General features: G+C 37.5%; 1 protein-coding gene across 3 annotated transcripts in view; it reads right to left on the bottom strand.

The window, feature by feature from the left end:
• LOC125080471 (ATP-dependent translocase ABCB1) overlaps positions 1-20530 on the bottom strand; it is a 110130-nt gene that overhangs the window by 45198 nt on the left and 44402 nt on the right. For all 3 annotated transcript variants that reach the window (XM_047694337.1, XM_047694335.1, XM_047694336.1), the window contains 7 exons: positions 19029-19153; positions 9778-9949; positions 7350-7463; positions 7096-7206; positions 6316-6441; positions 6002-6205; positions 5502-5672 (listed from right to left, as the gene is read on the bottom strand). In XM_047694337.1, coding sequence (XP_047550293.1) covers positions 5502-5672; positions 6002-6205; positions 6316-6441; positions 7096-7206; positions 7350-7463; positions 9778-9949; positions 19029-19153 — 1023 coding nt within the window. The remainder of the gene's footprint in view (positions 1-5501; positions 5673-6001; positions 6206-6315; positions 6442-7095; positions 7207-7349; positions 7464-9777; positions 9950-19028; positions 19154-20530) is intronic.

The raw sequence follows: 20530 nt of genomic DNA on the forward strand, positions 1-20530 counted from the left end.
TGGGAACAAAGGAGCTGGCTGGCACCATTTCCCTTCCCCACCCCTCAGCATAAACACAGCACCAGTCACCTAAGGAAAGCAGCTCAGCTCAGACAATGGCTGCCTAATTTGCTTAAACCAAGCCCCACCCTCCTGTGCTCTGGAGGGACTGCCTTCTAAGTCATGCTGGCCTCAGAGGGAGCATGGTAAGCCCCTCCTCCAGAAGACCAGCACAAAACCCTGCCCACTCCCTATCTCCTGACCAGTGAGTTCTACCAGGCCTCAGTTCTGGTAGAGTTGGTGTCAGGTCTCATTTCACAAGCAGACAAGAGCACCCCTAGCTAAAACTCACCACATTCAGGCCAGGGACCAAACACTACCTACAGCAGGCAAGCAGAGCCTCTGCAAATGACTGGCCTTAAGGACAGAGCAACCAAAACACAACAGCAGAGTGCACACAGCACACATCATTGACACTCCCTGAAGCACCAAGCCCTGGATACTACATGACCTATTCTTCATAAAGCCATTATCTTCTGGAAGCAGGCAACATAAATGGCTTTTGTAGCACATAAAAGAAGGCAGAGACTTAGACAAAATGTCAAGATGGAGGAATTTATCTGAAATGAGAGAATAAGTCAAAGCCATGGCCTGAGAATTAAGCAAAACACAGATAAGTAACATTCCTGATGGATAATTTAAAGCAACAATCATAAGGACACTCACTGGGATTGAGAAAAGAATAGAAGACATCAGGGAGACCCTTACCAAAGAGATAAGAGAGTTAAAAAAGAATTAGAGATGAAGAATGCAATAAAGTTTGCAAGTTTGGAAACAGGTATGATGCAATGAACAGCAGACTGGGAGAAGCAGAGGAATGAATTAGTGACCTAAAAGACAAAATAATGGAAAATAATGAAGCTGAACAAAAGAGAGAAAGAAAAATTACGGAACATGAGAATAGACTGAGGGAACTCGGTGATTCCATCAATCATAATAACATCCATATTACAGGAGTCCTAGAAGAAGGAGAGAGAGAAAAGGGGGCAGAAAATTTATTTCAAGAAACCATAGCAGAAAGCTTCCCTAATCTGGGAATGAGACAGATGTTCAGATCCAGAAGGAACAGAGAACTTCCATCAAAATCAACAAAAGCAGGCCAACACAAAGACTTATTGTAACTAAATTTGTGAAATATAGTGATTAAAAAAAATCTTAAAGGTGGCAAGACAAAAGAAATCCTTAACTTACAAGGGAAAATCCATAAAGTTAGCTGGAGCTCTCTCAACAAAAACTTGGCAAGCCAGAAGGGAGTGGCATTATATATTCTAGGTGCTGGATAGGAAAAATCTGCAACCAAAAATACCCTATCCAGCAAGGCTACCATTCAGAATAGAAGCAGTGTCAAGAAATATGCCAAACAAAAACTAGAGGAGTTTGTGATCACTAAAATGAGCCCTGCAAGAAATATTAAAGGGGATTCTTTGAGTGTGGAGAGACCAAAAGTGACAAAGACAAGAAAGGGTCAGAGAAAATCTCTACAAATAATGACAAAGCAAGTAATAAAATGAAAACAAATACAAACCTATCCATAATTACTTTGAATATAAATGGACTAAATAATCAAAAGACATAGCGTATCAGAACGGATAAAAATACAAGACCCATCTTTATACTGCCTCTAAGAGACTCATTTTAGACCCAAAGATACCTACAGATTGAAAGTGAAGGGATGGAGAAACATTTATCATGCAAATGGATGTCAAAAGAAAGCCAAAGTAAATACTTACATTGGATAAACTAGACTTTAAAACAAACAAACAAAAAGAGACAATGAAGGGCATTCTATAATCATAAAGAAGACATTCCAACAAAAAGATATAACAACTATAAATATCTATGTACTCAACAAGGCAGCACACACACACAAAATATATATATATTACATATAATATCTATATACATAATATATAGACATATATATATACACACATATACACATATATATACATATATATACATAATATATATATATTACATATAATATAAAAGTACTAATTGATAACACAATAATAGTAGGGGAACTTTAACATCCCACTTACATCAATGGACAGATCACGCAAGCAGAAAGTCAACAAGGAAACAGTGGCTTCGAATGACACACTGGACCAGGTGGACTTAACAGATGTATTCAGAACATTCTATCCTAACACAGCAGAATATATATTCTTTTTAAGTGCACATGGGATATTTTCCCAAACAGATCACATATTAGGCAACACAACAGGCCTCAACAAATACAAAAAGAGGAAATCATACCATACACCTTTTCTGGCCATGCATAATGAAACTAGTAATCAACCACAAGAAAAAATTTGGAAAGACTACAAATACATGGAGGTTAAACAACATGCTACTAGAGAATGAATGAGTCAACAAGGAAATCAAAGAAGAAATTAAAAAAAAACTCATGGAAACAAATGAAAATGAAAACAAAACAGTCCAATACCTTTGGGATACAGCAAAAGAAGTCTTAAGAGGGAACTATATAGGAATACAGGTCTATGTCAAGAAGCAAAAAAAAAAAATCTCAATAAACAACCTAACATTATACCTAAAGAAACTAGAAAAAGAACAACAAATGAAGCCCAGAGCCAGGAGAAAGAAGGAAATAACAAAGACTAGAGCTGAAATAAATGATATAGAGACTAAAAAATAAGTAAATAAATAAACAAAAAAAACAAAAAACAAAAAAAAAAACAATAGAATAGGTCAGTGAAACCAGGAGCTGGTTCTTTGAAAAAACTAATAAAACTGATAAACCACTAGCAAAACTTATAAAAAAAAAAAAAAGATAGAAAAGACCCAAATAAATAAAATCACCGACAGAAAAAAAAAAAAAAAAAAAAACCAAGCACCACAGAAATACAAACAATTATAAGTGAATATGATGAAAAACTATACACCAGCAAACTGGACAACTTGGAAGAAATGGATAAATTCCTAGAAACATAAAAACTACCAAAACTGAAAGAAGAAGTTGAAAACTTGAACAGACCCATAACAGCAAAGAAATCAAATCAGTAATTGAAACACCTCAAAAAACAAAATCTAGGGCCAGATGGCTTCAGAGGAACTTATACCAAACATTTAAAAAAGAGTTAATACCAATTCTTCTCAAACTATTCCAAAAAACAGAAAAGGAGGGAAAACTTCCTAATTCATTCTATGAGGCCAGCATTAACCTGATACTGAAACCAGATCGAAACTCCACTAAAAAAGAGAACTACAGACCAATATGATGAGCAGAGATGCAAAACTTCTCAATAAAATACTAGCAAACCAAATCCAGCAATATATTAAAAAAATCACTCACCACAATTACTAGAGATTTATTCCTGGGTTGCAAGTGTTGCTCAATATTCTCAAATCAATCAACATGATACACCACATTAACAAAAGAAAAGATAACCATTTCATTTCATTTCAATGGACACAGCAAAAAGCTTCAGACAAAGGACAACATTCATTGATGATAAAAACCCTGAACAAAGTAGGTTTAGAGGGAACATACTTCAACATCACAAAGGCCATCTGTGAAAGACCCACAGTTAATATCATCCTCAATGGGGAAAAACAGAGCTTTTCCTCTAAGGTCAGGAACACAACAGGGATATCCACTCTCACTACTGTTGTTCAAGATAGTACTTACTGGAAGTCCTAGCCTCAGCAATCAGATAACAAAAAGAAAATTCACAGACCCGTACCCCTGAAGCAAATAATACATAATATGTCAATTCAAAAAAATACAACCTATTTAAAGGCATTTAAATAATGCAATGATTAAAAAGGCATTAGCTGAAAAAAAGAAAAGGAAAGAAAGAAACCCACAACTATATGGTCAGCTGGTCTTGGTCAAGCAGGAAAGAACATCCCCTGGGAAAAAGTCTCCAATAAATGGTGTTGGGAAAACTGGATAGCAACATGCAAAAGAATCAAACTTGACCACTTTCTTGCAGCATACACAAAAATAAATTCAAAATGGATTAAAGACCTAAATGTGAGACCTGAAACCATAAAAATCCTAGAGGAAAACACAGGTAGTAAAAGATGTTAAAGATAACATCAGCTGCAGCAATTTCTTTCTAGGTATTTCTCCTCAGGCAAGGGAAACAAAATAAAAAATAAACTATTGGGACTTCATAAAAATAAAAACTTTTGTACAGTGAAGGAAATATTCAACAAAACTAAAAGGCAACCTACTGAATGGAAGAAGATATTTGCAAATGACGTATCTGTTGAAGAGTTAGTGTCCAAAATAAGAACTTACAAAACTCAATACTCAAAAAAAAGTGTTCAACCACTATATTGACAGCTGACACTAATATTATACTGTATGTTAACAAACTGGAATTTAATTAAAAACTTTAGAGATTTTCATATTCCTTGTCCTCACAGAGCTAGGCTAATTATCCAATACAGGGCGCCTGGGTGGCTCAGTGGGTTAAGCCGCTGCCTTCGGCTCAGGTCATGATCTCAGGGTCCTGGGATGGAGTCCCGCATCGGGCTCTCTGCTCAGCAGGGAGCCTGCTTCCCTCTCTCTCTCTCTCTGCCTGCCTCTCTGTCTACTTGTGATCTCTCTCTGTCAAATAAATAAATAAATAAATAAACTTAAAAAAAAAAATTATTACCAATACATGCCAGAGACCAAGCAAACAGTGCCCAGCACAGTGTAAGCTCTCAAATCTGATGTGGGGAATGAGACATGTGAAATCAAGGACTGCAGGAAGGTCAGACTCTGTTGACAGACAAGGACATTTCATGGCCCACGTAAGTTTCCAACATCAATTATCTTCCCCTTTCCCAAGGACAAGAGATTTTGGTCATTTCCTATAGGATCTTCAGTGGGTATTTAACATCTTGAAAATTAAATGTGAACCTTCATTATATTTTCCTCTTATTGACAACAGCAAAAATAGAAAACCTAAATAATGAGGTTATCTCTACAGCCAAGTTTTCAAGATCACAACGAAGACCAATTTTCATTTGAATCTCTCTACCTCGTTGTTTAATTTTAAAATTTTGCAAGTTTTTCTCAGTGAAAGTTTATTCATTTCTACCTAAAAAAAAAAAAAATGGAGAAATAAATAGAAATGAACAGATTCAAAGAGGACTGGAGATGTGATTTTGAAACTTGACAGGATCATGTTAGGAGCCATGAGAAATGTCCTTTTTTTTAAAAAAAAATAATTTTCAAGGGGCGCCTGGGTGGCTCAGTTGGTTAAGCCCCTGCCTTTGGCTCAGGTCATGATCGCAGGGTCCTGAGATCGAGCCCCGCAATGGGCTCTCTGCTCAGTGGGGAGCCTGCTTCCCCCACCCTGCCTGCTTCTCTGCCTACTTGTGATCTCGCTCTCTGTCAAATCAATAAATAACATCTTTAAAAAAATAATTTTCAAGGAGAATTAACAGAGGGATGTCCCTATGCTTACAAATTAGGTTGGTTTTAATTGAGGCTCACAGACCTTATCCAGGGCCACCTGAACCACTGCTTCGCTTTCAGTGTCCAGGGCTGACGTGGCCTCGTCCAGCAGGAGGATCTTGGGGTTTCGAACCAGGGCCCGAGCGATGGCGATCCTCTGCTTCTGTCCGCCACTCAGCTGGGCCCCTCTCTCTCCAACCAGGGTGTCAAATTTCTACAACACAGAAAATAAAGTGGGGGGGGGGGGGCAGTTAGCAAAACAACAAGCTGTCAGCTACATTTTAAGATGGGAAGTAATCCCATAAACAACCCACAGGCAATATGATCCAGTTCCTTTAAAACTCGGCAATAACCAACCCCAATTTTTATCAATATGCCTACTAGGAATTGATGGTGCTAGATCAAGCTTTAAAATCTGAAGTCATCGTGATTTCTCTTCTTAGGAGTTTCCTCTAATGCATAGTGGATTCCCAACTTCTTCTGCATTAGGCTGGCATTCCAATCTTTGAACCTCCAGCATGGCAGTGATCGAGAAGGACTTACATTGGGTAGTTTCATGATAAAGTCATAGGCGTTGGCTTCCTTAACAGCTTTCTCAATCTCTTCCATGGTGACATTCTCACGGCCATAGCGAATGTTTTCAGCTATCGTGGTGGCAAACAGCACAGGTTCCTGACTCACCACACCAATAATTTCCCGAAGGTACCTTACATTGATGGCCCTAATGTCCTGTCCATCAATACAGACCTGAAATAAAAAGTAAGCGTGAGTTCCGTGCATTGCCAATTTGGAACATGAGATGGGCCCGGGGTAACCGCTGGTCGCCGAACCATCGCTTTTGGCATGAGCCGCCTCACCGTGCCGTCTGTGGGGTCGTAGAGCCTTTGCATTAGCTGCACCGTTGTGCTTTTCCCACAGCCACTGTTCCCGACCAGCGCCACTGTCTGCCCGCTCTCCACCGTCAAGTTGAGGCCCTTCAAGACCTAACAGGGCAGAGGATCACAGGGGAAGGGAGGGAAAAATGAAACAAGATGAAACCAGAGAGGGAGACAGACCATAATAGACTCTTCATCCCAGGAACAAACTGAGGGTTGCTGGAGGGGAGGGGCGTGAGAGGGATGCGGTGGCCGGGTGATGGACACTGGGGAGGGTATGTGCTATGGTGAGAAAAAAATAAATTAAAAATAAAATAAGAGATGTCTTTAAAAATAATAAAAATAGGGGCACCTGGGTGGCTCAGTGGGTTAAAGTCTCTGCCTTTGGCTCAGGTCATAATCCCAGTGTCCTGGGATTGAGCCCCGCATCGGGCTCTGTGCCCAGCTGGGAGCCTGCTTCCTCCTCTCTCTCTCTCTCTCTCTCTGCCTGCCTCTCTGTCTACTTGTGATGTCTGTCTGTCAAATAAATGAATAAAATCTTTAAAAAATAATAATAATAAAAATAAATTTAAAAAAAAATCTAACAGGACAAATGAGAAATAAACATAAGGGCAATGCACAGATCCCGGGACTGTGAACTGACAGTTCAAGTCAAAACTAGGGGCACATATACATTTAAAAAAAAAAGTCACTAAAATAAAGTATCAGAAACCCTTCCTCCAATCCATGGTTGAATCACTGATGAATCAGGTATCACCGTACCTTAACTTCCTTTCGAGATGGGTAACTGAAGTGAACATTTTTGAATTCCAAATTTCCCTTAATATTATCTGGTTTATGTCCATTCATTGAATAGCTGTCAATGCTTGGCTTCTAAACAGAACACAGTTTCAGAAGATGACTAGGTTACACCGGCTATCTTTAGTGACATTTGTGGAGAGTGGGATAAAGCAATAAAGAAATTGACTTTTAATTAGAGAAACTTTGGCATGGATAAATGGCTAGCCCAGACTTACACTGTCAATTATCTTGAAGATTTCGTAAGCGGCTCCTCTTGCGTTTGCAAATGCTTCAATGCTTGGAGATGTCTGTCCAATACTAAAAGCCCCGATTAATACAGAAAAGAAGACCTGAGGGATGTGAAGGAAAATCATCAAGTTACTTAGCATTTATTACAATTTTGTACATACATCTTTCTTCTAACATAGTTAATTATTATTATTATTATTATTATTATTATTATCATCATTTGCTAATTCGCTTTTAAAGTGGCAAGCCAACTTAGAGAGTCCTGGGTGTTAAAAACATTTTAAAAGTTTAAATCTTTTTGATTGACAATACAGGATTAGTCTTACTTGCTCAGTGAAGCAATGGAACAAGTTCCATGGAACGAGAATATAATAGAATATATATTTATTTAATGGCTAGTTATTTGGGTTTAGATCATCAGCAGGGCATAAAACAAACAAACATCAAAATGAGTGTCAAGAAACCAAGGTCCAAATTCTGGATAAGCCCTAACTGGCTATATGTCTTCAGGGAATTCTCCTAGTGTCTCCAGGCTTTGATTTCTTCATTTGCCAAACTAGGCAGGACTCCATCTGTTTTCCTGACCTGGAAACCTTAGAGTGAAACTGTACATACGAAAATATGTTATAAATGAGAAAGCACACATCTAGAACATTATATCTTGATCAGGTTGTCTTCTTTCCTTCTACCAGACTGTGTACTCTCTGAGGTCTGATAAATAGGTTTTGTTTTTTTTTTTTTTCATTTTGCCCAAATGAAGTTGTTTTTCTTCAGGGTTACAGAGAACTAATATCACTATTCATTTCTTTCTAAATCACACAGGAATTACCTATAATTTATACAGAAGAAATTTTGCTAAGTGATTCTTCATTCAGTTTCTCAGTTGGAACTTACAACTACATTCAAAGTTATGGCAAAGTATTCCTGCCATTTCCTTTTGGCAAAAGAGGTAGCAGAAACTTGAAAAGTCTACGTGGCTGGAATAATAAGTGGCTGGAATTTGAGCCAAGTCAGCCTGACTTCAAATCCCAAGCTCTTACTCATATTCTGCATGCTTCCAGTTTGTGAAGCCGTTCTGGGATCAGTGAAAACAAAAATTGAAACTGCGTATCTACATCACAAGGAAGTAGAACACATTTCTTATTCCAACCTAGGCTCACCAATAGCATTACTATCCTAATGAAGGCTTTTGGTAAAAGCCATTCTTAAGTAAATAGTCTTGCACATTTTGGACAACACATTTATTATAGCCACATTAAAAACCTGGTTCCTAAAAAAGGGAAGTGTTTCGGGGCACCTGGGTGGCTCAGTGGGTTAAAGCCTCTGCCTTCAGCTCAGGTCATGATCCCAGGGTCCTGGGATCGAGCCCCACATCGGGCTCTCTGCTCAGCGGGGAGCCTGCTTCCTCCTCTCTCTCTGCCTGCCTCTCTGCCTCCTTGTGATCTCTCTCTTTCTCTCTGTCAAATAAATAAAATCTTTAAAAAAAAAAAAAAAAGAATGAAATCTTAAAAAAAAAAAAAAGGGAAGTGTTTTAAGGGACTCAACAAAATACGGTCACCAACAATATACTTGTGTTCAGCCTATGACAAAGGAATTGAGTGACTCTTCTAACAGTATGTACTTTCTTAGATCATGATACAGATTGAGCTTGGTTTATTAACTCTTTCACCATTTTTAAATAAAAGAGGATAGCTCAAATGACAAGCTTTCTGTGCTTCTGTAAATTTCTATAAGGCAGAGAACCTCCAAATAGAATATCCTTCAAGGGGGGTGCCTGGGTGGCTCAGTGGGTTAAGCCTCTGGCTTCGGCTCAGGTCATGATCCCAGGGTCCTGGGATCGAGCCCCGCATCGGGCTCTCTGCTCAGCAGGAAGCCTGCTTCCCCTCCTCTCTCTCTCTCTCTCTGTCTGCCTCTCTGCCTACTTGTGATCCCTCTCTCTGTCGAATAAATAAATAAAATATTTAAAAAAAAAGAAAAAGAATATGCTTCAAGGAAGAGTAATAATATTTCCATAACTTTCCAAGGATGGACTAGCTGTCATTCAAAAGAATTTGAAAAACAGACAAATGGTGTATTTTGCCATTTGTCATTGTGACTAGTCAATCAGAAAATAAAAAATGAAATGCTTACCATTGAGCCTGCCACAAAGAAATCATCTCAACAAATGAGAGTTCATGCTATAGAGATTAGTGACGTTAACATTATTTAGGCTGCAAGACAAACTGTGCAAGGGATCTGCAAAAAAGACACTCAATACATGTAATTTCCTTTCCACTTTTTAATCTAGTAGTACATAGCTCTTTGTATTATTCAATAGTTCTTCAATACCCATTCTCTAACATCACTCAAGCCAACACCACTCAACTTCATTGCAATTTTTACAGGAGACTCATTTCTTAAAATAACATCACTTACAGTGAGTACTTTTCCAATAGTATATTCATGGGAGAGGACCAAGGAGGTCCCATACCAGAATGCCAGAGCATATGATGCATAGATCAACAGGAAAGCAGCACCAATAGAAATGTTGGCCGTGATAGCTTTCTTGATCCCAATTCTTTTAGCTTCTTCTAAGTTTTTGTTGTACCTGGGAGAAGTAACAAAAACTATCACATCTACTCATAAATCATATGAAATGAGCCAAGACAGCATGATGGTTATTAAGTACTTAGAATGTGCCCAACCCTGTGGGAGGTGCTTAACATGTATTTTCTCCTTTTGTTCATGCATTGACCCTATGGTGTTAGCACTACTGTAATCCCTTCCTATAGAAGAGTAAATTTAGGCTTACTTATCTACAGAGATTAAATAACCTGGGGGAAAGTATTCTAAAATTTCTTCCCTGGCCTCAGCAATAGTGAAATATGTGAAATAATGTTTAGTAAACTTCCAGAACTTGTATTATTCCATAGGCGAGACAAAAGAGAAGCTACAAAAATGTTTTAAAATCTGCATGCCGGGCGCCTGGGTGGCTCAGTGGGTTAAGCCGCTGCCTTCGGCTCAGGTCATGATCTCAGAGTCCTGCGATCGAGCCCCGGCATCGGGATCTCTGCTCAACAGGGAGCCTGCTTCCTCCTCTCTCTGCCTGCCTCTCTGCCTGCTTGTGATCTCTCTGTCAAATAAATAAATAAAATCTTTAAAAAATAAATAAATAAAATCTGCATGCCTTTTAAGTTTAATAATAAGAAGCAGATGTAAGGCTAGAAAGTGCTCAACACAAAGCCTATAAATCACTGAAACGTAAGGAAGATTCTTTTTTTTTTTTAATGTGGGCCCCATTAGTTTATCTCCAAGTCTCTTCTCTTAAGAAGAATCTTTGTAAATATAGAATCAAGGTAAAATTATTAGAGAAATAGGACAGATTATAACAGTCTTAAACCTGTCTTTATCCTCTTAATCACATCTCCCTGGGAACTCAGACCATTGCCTTGTGGAAAGCAGAAGTTCATAAACTGTAGAAAGAACTTACTTCCATATAAAATTAGTATTTTGAGGTCTTTGACCTATAAAAGCATGACTATACAAATGGGTAGTATTATATTATTTTTGTTGGGGGATTCACTCCCTGAGTTGGAATGTACAACAGAGATCGAGCTCTGTTCAGGTCAAGGCATGCACTCTTTCTTGCCTTGGTGACTTTTTTTTACCTAGTTACTCTACCAGTTCAAAGTCTGCCAAATGAAACGTACATGACTACTCTACCCACTAACAGACCAAATTTAAACAGAAATTTAAAGTGATAAAATAGTAACACACTATTAGAATTTCTCTCTGTAAAAGCATGTATTCCTAACTTGCCAGTTATAATCTTAGTGTAAAAAAATTATTTTTGACTAAGGTGCTTCAATGGTTGTTTATTTCCCACTTTTTGAGTTGACCTGAGGCAAAAGGTATAAGGAGGCATCAACAATAAGTAATTACAAATAAGGAACTTTAATGCATATGACTCACACCTTTACTGTTAGTTCTTGTTAATTACTTTTCTATTAGTTCTTGCTTACCGAGACTAATGCAGAACTCATTTCACTGATATGTTGTTGTACCATGCAGCCAGAAGAAACAGTTTCAGAGGAAGAAGCAACAAGGAAGAAAATAATTTAGATACAAGATAAATGGGAAAAGGAAGAAGGTAAGGAGGAAGGAGACATCAATGATACTACTTTTATACAGACTTATTGATTTATGTTTTGATAAAAATACCACACTATAAAACCAGATATTAAAATCACCTACCCATTAAAAGTGTTAGTATGAGAATGGTAATTAAAGTCACAGTTCCTAAAATGGATTAAAGATATATAACAAAAGCACTGATATTTAGGGAAAAAAATTCTTATATATTTTGAAAAATATTTATTAGTGATACAAACAACCACTCATAAGAGCAAAAAACAATTTTAGTTAAGCAGAGAAATCAATACAAAGAGGTAAGATATACACAAGGGAGAAAAATATCATTTTAAAATCAAGGAGAATAAAGCTATTCTTATACTATGGAATTGAACTCATTTTAAATTCTGGTTAGATTTCCATTCCAAGAGAGCCAACTTCCTCCTACACCTGTTAATTGTAAGAGAAAGACTAAGACCTTAATTACTTGTCCATGCAAAAGCAGAGAAAGGGAGGGAAAGAACTAAAAAGAAAACTGAAGGCTTGCATTTGGCCTAAGAATAATTTTAGCAATCCTGCTTCCAAATTACATCTGAAATCTAGGTACCTATGCCGCCTCTCCTGCCTGTAGTCCATGTCAGGCCACTGTAAAAGACTTTTCAGCCAGGCTACAACAGCAGCCTTTCCACCGGTCTCCTTGCCTTATCTATCTATCTATCTATCTATCTATCTATCTATCTATCTATCTATCTATTTTTTTAACTGCTCTCCTACATTCACCAAACCAATCACAGATAGAAATGATCTTAAAACATCATTCCTTTGTTTAAGACCCTCAACCACTTTCCTGTGCCCTTGGAGTCAAATCCTAATTCTTTCATGGCCCCCACTGCCTTCAACAGCCTCTCTTCTACATCTCTCCTCACTCAACTTAGCTCCAGGCATACAAGCCTTATGTTATTTTTTAGAACATACCGAACTTTGCCACCTCTGGAAATCTGGAAGACTTTTTCATCCCTAATCCCACCAGGGTAGGCTCTTCTTCTTCCTTCAAGTCTCGGCCTAGATGAAACCTTGTCAGAGAGACCTCCCCATCTGCCATATTTAAAGTAAAATTTCTGGGGCGCCTGGGTGGCTCAGTGGGTTAAGCCTCTTCCTTCGGCTCAGGTCATGATCTCAGGGTCCTGAGATCGAATCCCACATTGGGCTCTCTGCTCAGCAGGGAGCCTGCTTCCTCCTCTCTCTCTGCCTGCTTCTCTGCCTACATGTGATTCTCTCTGTCAAATAAATAAATAAAAATCTTTAAAAAATTAAACAACAAAAAATAAAGTAAAATTTCCCTCCTCAACCTTATCAGCATACTACTTGATTCTTTCATTGCATATTTTAAAAAGCTGATAATTTCATTAATTTCTTGAGTGATTTCTTTCTCATCTTCCTTTCTACTTTCCTCTCTTCCCTTTTTCTCCAACTTATTCTTTGGACTAAGGATCCTTAGAGGGAAAAGTTCTTCTATTTTCAATTAACTATTGAAAACCCAGAGTATAGTACAGTACATGTAGTAGACACTGGCCCCATCTGCTGAATGAATGAACTTCCAAGACATGGCCAACTGGAAAAAAAATGAGGCCAGCATGTCGTAGTCCTGAATCTACTCTTACTTTAAAGACAAAACTGATTTCCAATTTGCCAGGGTAGAATATCCTTTCAAAGACATATCCCAATAACTAATATCTTCTGAAGAAATGATGCCACACATGAAATCAATCTCGGAATACAGTTAGATGTGCCCATTTGCTTAGTCTTTTTTTTTTTTTTTATATCTCTGGGACATGTTTTTTTTTTTTTTTTTAAGATTTATTTATTTATTTGACAGATAGAGATCACAAGTAGGCAGAGAGGCAGGCAGAGAGAGAGGAATCAGGCTCCCCGCTGAGCAGAGAGCCTGTTGTGGGGCTCCATCCCAAGACCCTGGGATCATGACCCGAGCTGAAGGCAGAGGCTTTAACCCACTGAGCCACCCAGGTGCCCCTAATTTGCTTGTTCTTAGAATTAAAATTTAATCCCCAAATAAAAATTTAATCCCCATCTTCTTCAGGAAAAAAAAAAAAAGCCTTCATTCATTTAAACTTTTACTGAACTAAAATGATCAGATTTATGTAATTTCTGAAGCCTGGACTTAACTTCCATGATGTCTTTTCCCTCCTTACTAATGTTATATCCCATACATAATAATAATTTTTATTGCTAATAATAATCTCCTTTTAAAATTATCATATTCATCAAATTTAGGACATCATTAATTGGGAGGAGTTAGTGTTATTCTATTATTTTATGTAGCACTAAGGAATTTAGTAGGACACTCCATCTCCAGCTGGGACCCAAAGGGCTATAGCCTCAGTATAATAAGCACATACCCCAGGGAGAGTGACTGCAGGGGAACTCGTACATCTCAACCCTGGCTTCAAGTAAAGGGAGGAGAAAACAACTCCCTGAGAATTTGAACCACAGATGATACTCACGCAGGTCTGAACTATAAATTCACACTCCTGGTGTGGTTCAAAAATTGCTAGGCAAAGAATTTCATGTCAGGTGGTCTCAGGTCAATACCATCCCCAGGGAATGGCAGAAGCAAATGCAAATCCTGCCAATAAGAATCAATTTCAACCCAGATTCATGGCAATTCTAAGATGGCACTGATTGTAGGATTTATCTTAATTTCAGCATCATGAGAGAAAAATGTGCACCTTAGAATCAATGGAATTCTGTTTATTATCTTATCATTCATTGCTGGTTTCACAGGATTTTTCTCTGAATTGTGATTAGATGCCCAGAGAGCTCACTGAGCATTGTTAAGCTGCAGAATATACTGGAATTTCTGTGCATACAATCATACCACCTGTGAATAATGACAATTTTCCTTCTTGTTTTCCAACCCTTCTAGCTCTTCTTTTTTACTTTTTAAAAAAGATTTTATTTATTACTTATTTGACAGAGACAGAAAGAAAGAGGGAACACAAGCAGGGGGAGAAGCAGGCTTCCCACTGAGGAGGGAGCCCCATGTGGGGCTTGATCCCAGGACTCTGGGATCAGGACATGAGCCAAAGGCAGATGCTCAACCAACTGAGCCCCCTCTCTTCAGATCGCCTAAGTCTTCCACCTTTTTTGTTTTATTTTTATTACTCTTATTTGTTCCAGTGGGTGTTATCTACTGGATAACACTAAATAGGAAAAAATGCTAGCAGATATACTCATTTCATTCATTATTTTAAGGAATGCTTTGCATGTTGCACCTTAAGTATGATGTTCCCTTATGTATCTCTGATTTATACTTTATATTAAGAAAATTCTTACTCCTAGCTTTGAGTTTTTGTCATAAATCATATGTAATTAATGCTTCTCCCCCACCCATCAATACAAAACATTTCTTCCTTTCAATCTCTTAATGTGCTTAACTATATTAATAGATTTCCTGATGTTAAACCATCTTTGCACTCATGGGAGAAAGCTAGTAAGTTCAAGATTTTTTTTTAATCTTATGATATTTTCACATGGATTTGTTTAGCTAATAATTTATGTAAACCCTTTGCATCTATGTTTTAGGTAAAACTGCTTAATAATTTTCCTTTCTCATATATCTGCCTGATTGTAGCTTCAAAGTTACACTGGCCTCATAAGATGAATTCACAACTTTCTCTCTATATATATTTTTCCCATTCTCTGAAACAATTTCTATAACATAGCTTCATCTCTTTCTTGAAGTTTTGGGAGAACTTGTCTATAAAATTCTGTGGACTCTGTGGGTTTTGCTGTGCATGTAAGGGCAGAACATGGAACTTTGGATTCAATTCTTCTAGTGACTGTAGATCTACTCAAGTTTTCTTCCTCCAAAGTAAGAGTTTAAGCCTATATTTTTCTAGGATATTATCTATTTCATTAGGGTTTTAAAATTTATTGGTATAAACCTGTACTTCTTAAAAATAGTTTTTTTTTAATTTGTAGCAATTTGTCCTTATTTATTCATTTTTAAATTCTTGATTAAATTTGCAAAATGCTTGGTTATTTTTCTTTTTGAAGAATTGGTTTAGGGATTTGTTAAGTCTTCTGCTTTCTTACATTTATTTTCTATTCAGTTATTTATTATTCCCTCCTTATACTTCTTTTATTCCGCTGTTCTTTTTCTAAATTCTTATTTTGGATGCTTAATTAATTTTCAGCAATTTTTCATTGCTTTTACTGGACACCCTAATGGTTTCATTGGACTAAGATTCATTTTTAATGTGAAATCCTCAGTTTTGGAGAGAGCGCACTCTCTCATTCACAGTTTAATAAACTCAGGCCCTAAGTGTACCTGAGGGTGAGGCCAGAGGTTTTCATTTCTATAAGGAAATCAGAAACTAGGCAGAAGTAGAAAATTTAATTTGTCACCCGATGTTGGTGGATATAGTCTTTCTCTGGTCTACCTTTCCACTGAGAAAAACTGGAAAAGAATCTGAGTTCAAAACTTCATTATCTGTTTGCTCAAAGATTAACTATTCAGAGAAGACGTCTCTGAATCACCTCTCTAAATAGTACCCTCTATGACTCTAAAAGAATATTTTATATCCCCAAATAACATTTGCCCAGCTGGTATATTAGATAGTTTGTTATCTGCGGTTGTCTTTACCCTTCCCCTCCCCCACCTTGAAAGAATTTAACTTCCAAAGAGGAAGGACTATATTTGATTGGATGCTTGCCTGACCCTTAAGCAAGATTTCTCATTTTATTTGTCAGAAATATTTTAAGGCAAAAGCAAGGAACTGACAGAGAACATAGTTATTACTCTCCTTTGAACTATGGAGCTTAGCCATCACAAATTATTCTCAGAGGACACCTTTGTGGGTATGAAATATATCATATGAACAGAAGTATACTAAAAACACACAGGTACAGTATAAAAAATAATTATGCAGTGAACACCATGTCACTCAGCTGACCACAACTGAGGTCAAGAAATAGAATACGACCACAACTACAGAAACCCCCACTATGTGTCTCACTCTTATTACCCACACCTCCTCTCCCCAAGGGTAACTATCATTCTGACTTATCAAAATGTCCTTATTTTCCTTATGGCTCTACCAACAATGTATAATGTTCCAAACAAAATAGTTTAGTGTTTCCTAATATCCAAATACTCGTATATTCATAACATTAAAATACTATATCAGATTATAACATATTATATATATATATATATAACAGATTATAACATATATCAATTATCACATATATTCAATAAAGTCTGTCACTGTTTAGAAATCAATGGATCTGATGAATATTACATATTGCCCTAAATTAACCATTGACACTCCCAGAAATTTAATAAAAGGGGACAGTTCTAAAAAAAAAATACTAAGCAACACATAATAAAGATTTTGAATTGTTGTACAGATGTGCTTTTTAGTTATATTTTTGTCTTCCAAATCATGGAGCACAACCCTACTGATGAGGAGCCCCAGCAAGAGGAGAAAAAAACTACAGAATAAAATGTATCCTTAGAGGGGCACCTGGGTGACTCAGTCGGTTAACCATCTGCCTTCGGCTCAGGTCATGATCTCAGGGTTCTGGGATCAAGCCCCACATCGGGCTATCCACTCAGCAGGGAGTCTGCTTCTCTCTTCCATTCTACTTCTGTGTGCTCTCTCTTTCTCTCTCAAATAAATAAATAAAATCTTTGAAAAAATTGTATCCCCAAAGGTAGTGATCCGAAGGGGCATGTGCACCCTAACATTTATAGCAGCAATGTCCACAACAGCTAAACTATGGAAAAAGCCTAGATGTCCATCAACAGATGAATGTATAAAGAAGATGTGGTATAGATATACAATGGAATACTATGCAGCCATCAAAAGAAATGAAATCATGCCATTTGCAATGAGGTAGATGGAACTAGAGGCTATCATGTTAAGCGAAATAAGTCAATCAGAGAAAGACGATTATCATATGATCTCACTGATATAAGGAATTTGAGAAACAAGACAGAGGATCATAGGGGAAGGGGGAGAATGAAACAAGATGAAACCAGAGAGGGAGACAAGCCATAAGAGACTCTTAATCTCAGGAAACAAACTGTGGGTTGCTGGAGGAGAGGAGGGTGGAAGGGATGGGGTGGTTGGGTGATGGACATGTGGAGGGTATGTGCTATGGTGAATGCTGTGAATTGTATAAGACTGATGAATCACAGACTGTACCCCTGAAACACGTAATATATTTTATGTTAAGTTTTTTAAAAAGTAACAAAAAATAATTTTTAAAAAAGTAACCCTTAATCTTATACAAAATGTTCATTTAGTGTTAGAGAACCATGAATTGACTTAATGGGGAAAAATTATCATCAGATATCAAATATGTTTCAGCCTTAAGAAACTATTTTATTAACAAGTCAGGAAATAACAGATGTTGGCGAGGATGCGGAGAAAGGGGAACCCTCCTACACTGTTGGTGGGAATAAGCTGGTACAGCCACTCTGGAAAACATGGAGGTTCCTCAAAAAGTTAAAAATAGAGCTACCCCATGACCCAGCATTCGAACTACTGGGTATTTTCCCTAAAGATACAAATGTAGTGATCTGAAGGGGTACATGCACCCAAATGTTTATAGCAGCAATGTCCACAATAGCCAAACTATGGAAAGAACCTAGATGTCCATCAACAGATGAATGGATAAAGAAGAAGTTTTATATATATATACATACACACACACACACACACACATATATATACACACATACATACATACACACATATATGTGTGTGTATGTATGCACATACATATATAATATATATATTATATATATACACATACATATATACGTATGTGTATACACACACACACACAGAAGAAGTGATACACACACACACACACACAGGAATACTATGCAGCCATCAAAAGAAATGAAATCTTGCCATTTGCGATGACATGGATGGAACTAGAGGGTATTATGCTGAGCAAAACAAGTCAATCAGAGAAAGACAATTATCATATGATCTCCCTGATATGAGAAATTTGAGAGGCAGGGCGGGAGGTTGTGGGGGTAGGGAAGGAAAAAATAAAACAAGATGGGATCAGGAAGGAGACAACCATAAGAAACTCTTAATCTCAAAAACAAACTGAGGGTTGCTGGGGGTGGGGTGGTAGGGAGAGGGTGGCTGGGTTATGGACACTGGGGAGGGTATGTGCTATGATGAGTACTATGAAATGTTTAAGCCTGATGATTCACAGACCTGTACCCTAGGGCAAATAATACATTATATGTTAATAAAAATAACTAAAAAAAGAAACTATTTTATTTTCACTACCCATCTAGAACATTCTAGAAAATCTTTTGAATTAGCAAATATAAGAAGATTATTACAACTTTTCCAGAATATTAGCTAAGCTGTATAATATCCTGGAAGCTACTTAAAAATACACATACACACCCACACACCCTTATACTTAATACTATCAATTTGAAGGCCATATATGATGAAACAATTTAAAATTACTAGCAACTTAAAATAAAAAACTCAAACCTTTCAAGTTCTTTCTCTTGTCCTCCAAAAGCAATCACAGTTCTGATGGCTGCTAAGACCTCTTCAGCTACTGCTCCAGCTTTTGCATATGCCAAGAGTTCTTTATCAGTAAACGAAGACAGTATCTGTTGAAAAATGCAATTTCAGATCACTTAAAAATTTTTTATCTTTTGTAAAATAAAAACAAGTATATACACCAATGATCCGTGTATGTTAACGTATGTATAGAATAAAGTCTGCCTTTCATTCATCTCTGGTCATGATGTTCTAAGTACACATAGTCACACTGTTAGCACCTCAAATTCTTTCTGGACTGAGATGGTATGCAATATTTAAACGTTTTTATTTTCTCACCAACTTCCTCATGGATCTTCATCTGAAGAAATAAAACTGGGGCTTTGGGGAGATCTTCAAGTTCAGAAAAGGAGGTATATAGGATAATCATAAACAAAATGAGAAAAAAGGCATTAATTACATAAAGGAAAGACAGTATGAGCTGAACACAGCAATTGCTAATTGCTCTCTGGATTGGAAGTGTCAAGGTGGGAGACCAGAAAAATGCAGAGGATCAAGCACAGAGCGGTACTTCGATTTCAAGAAGGTTTCCCCGGCGGCCAGAGGAAGGAAAGAGTTCCCCTTTGCTGGTGCTCTTGAGCAAAACAGTGTCCTCAGCCACCAGGGAGATCTTTATTTTATGCTCACTCCATGATCCTTCTGCTTGGTTCCTGAGCATTTATTCTGTGGAACAGTCCTGGGTGGATTCTATACACGGGATCTCATTTACTCTTCTCAGCTGCACAGTGAGGTAGGTATTATTTTTCCCCACTCTGTATATAAGGAAATGAAGAGGCGAAAAAGTTAAACTAATTTGCTAATGAGTGAAATAGCTAAGATTCAAAGCTGAGTCCATATGGTGGCAAAGCCTGAATTAACGGACAGGAAGGAGCGTGAACTTCTCTTGATCTTCAACCAGGCACTGACGTATGAATGTGCTCCTGGAGGGCCCTGTTGTGAAAATGGGATCAACTAGCACAGGCAAAGGACTCTGTTACTATTTGTCCCTGGAATGCCTATGTCAAGTCAGACACTAAAGGGTTACATGCAAGCGATTAGTAATAAAGTTTGAATTAAACAGTATTACAATTTTTTTAAAAAAAGATTTTATTTATTTAATGGACAGAGATAACAAGTAGGCAGAGAGGCAGGAAGAAGCAGGCTCCCTGCTGAGCAGAGAGCCCTATGCAGGGCTAGATCCCAGGACCCTGGGATCATGCCTGAGCTGAAGGCAGAGGCTTTAACCCACTGAGCCACCCAGGCACCCAGTATTACACTCTTTCAATAGGTAATTTAGAGGCATTTGCAGACTCATTTATACAAGGAGTATCAGTAAAAAGCACAAAGTTGTTTTGATTTTAACAGCACTTTTCTTTTGCTGTGTGTTAACATAAAAAGAGCTGTGACAGATTTAAGAATGAAACTCGATGTTGAGTTAACAAATGTGT

The sequence above is a fragment of the Lutra lutra genome, chromosome 11 (genome assembly GCF_902655055.1).
Source record: "Lutra lutra chromosome 11, mLutLut1.2, whole genome shotgun sequence".
Lineage (NCBI taxonomy): Eukaryota > Metazoa > Chordata > Mammalia > Carnivora > Mustelidae > Lutra > Lutra lutra.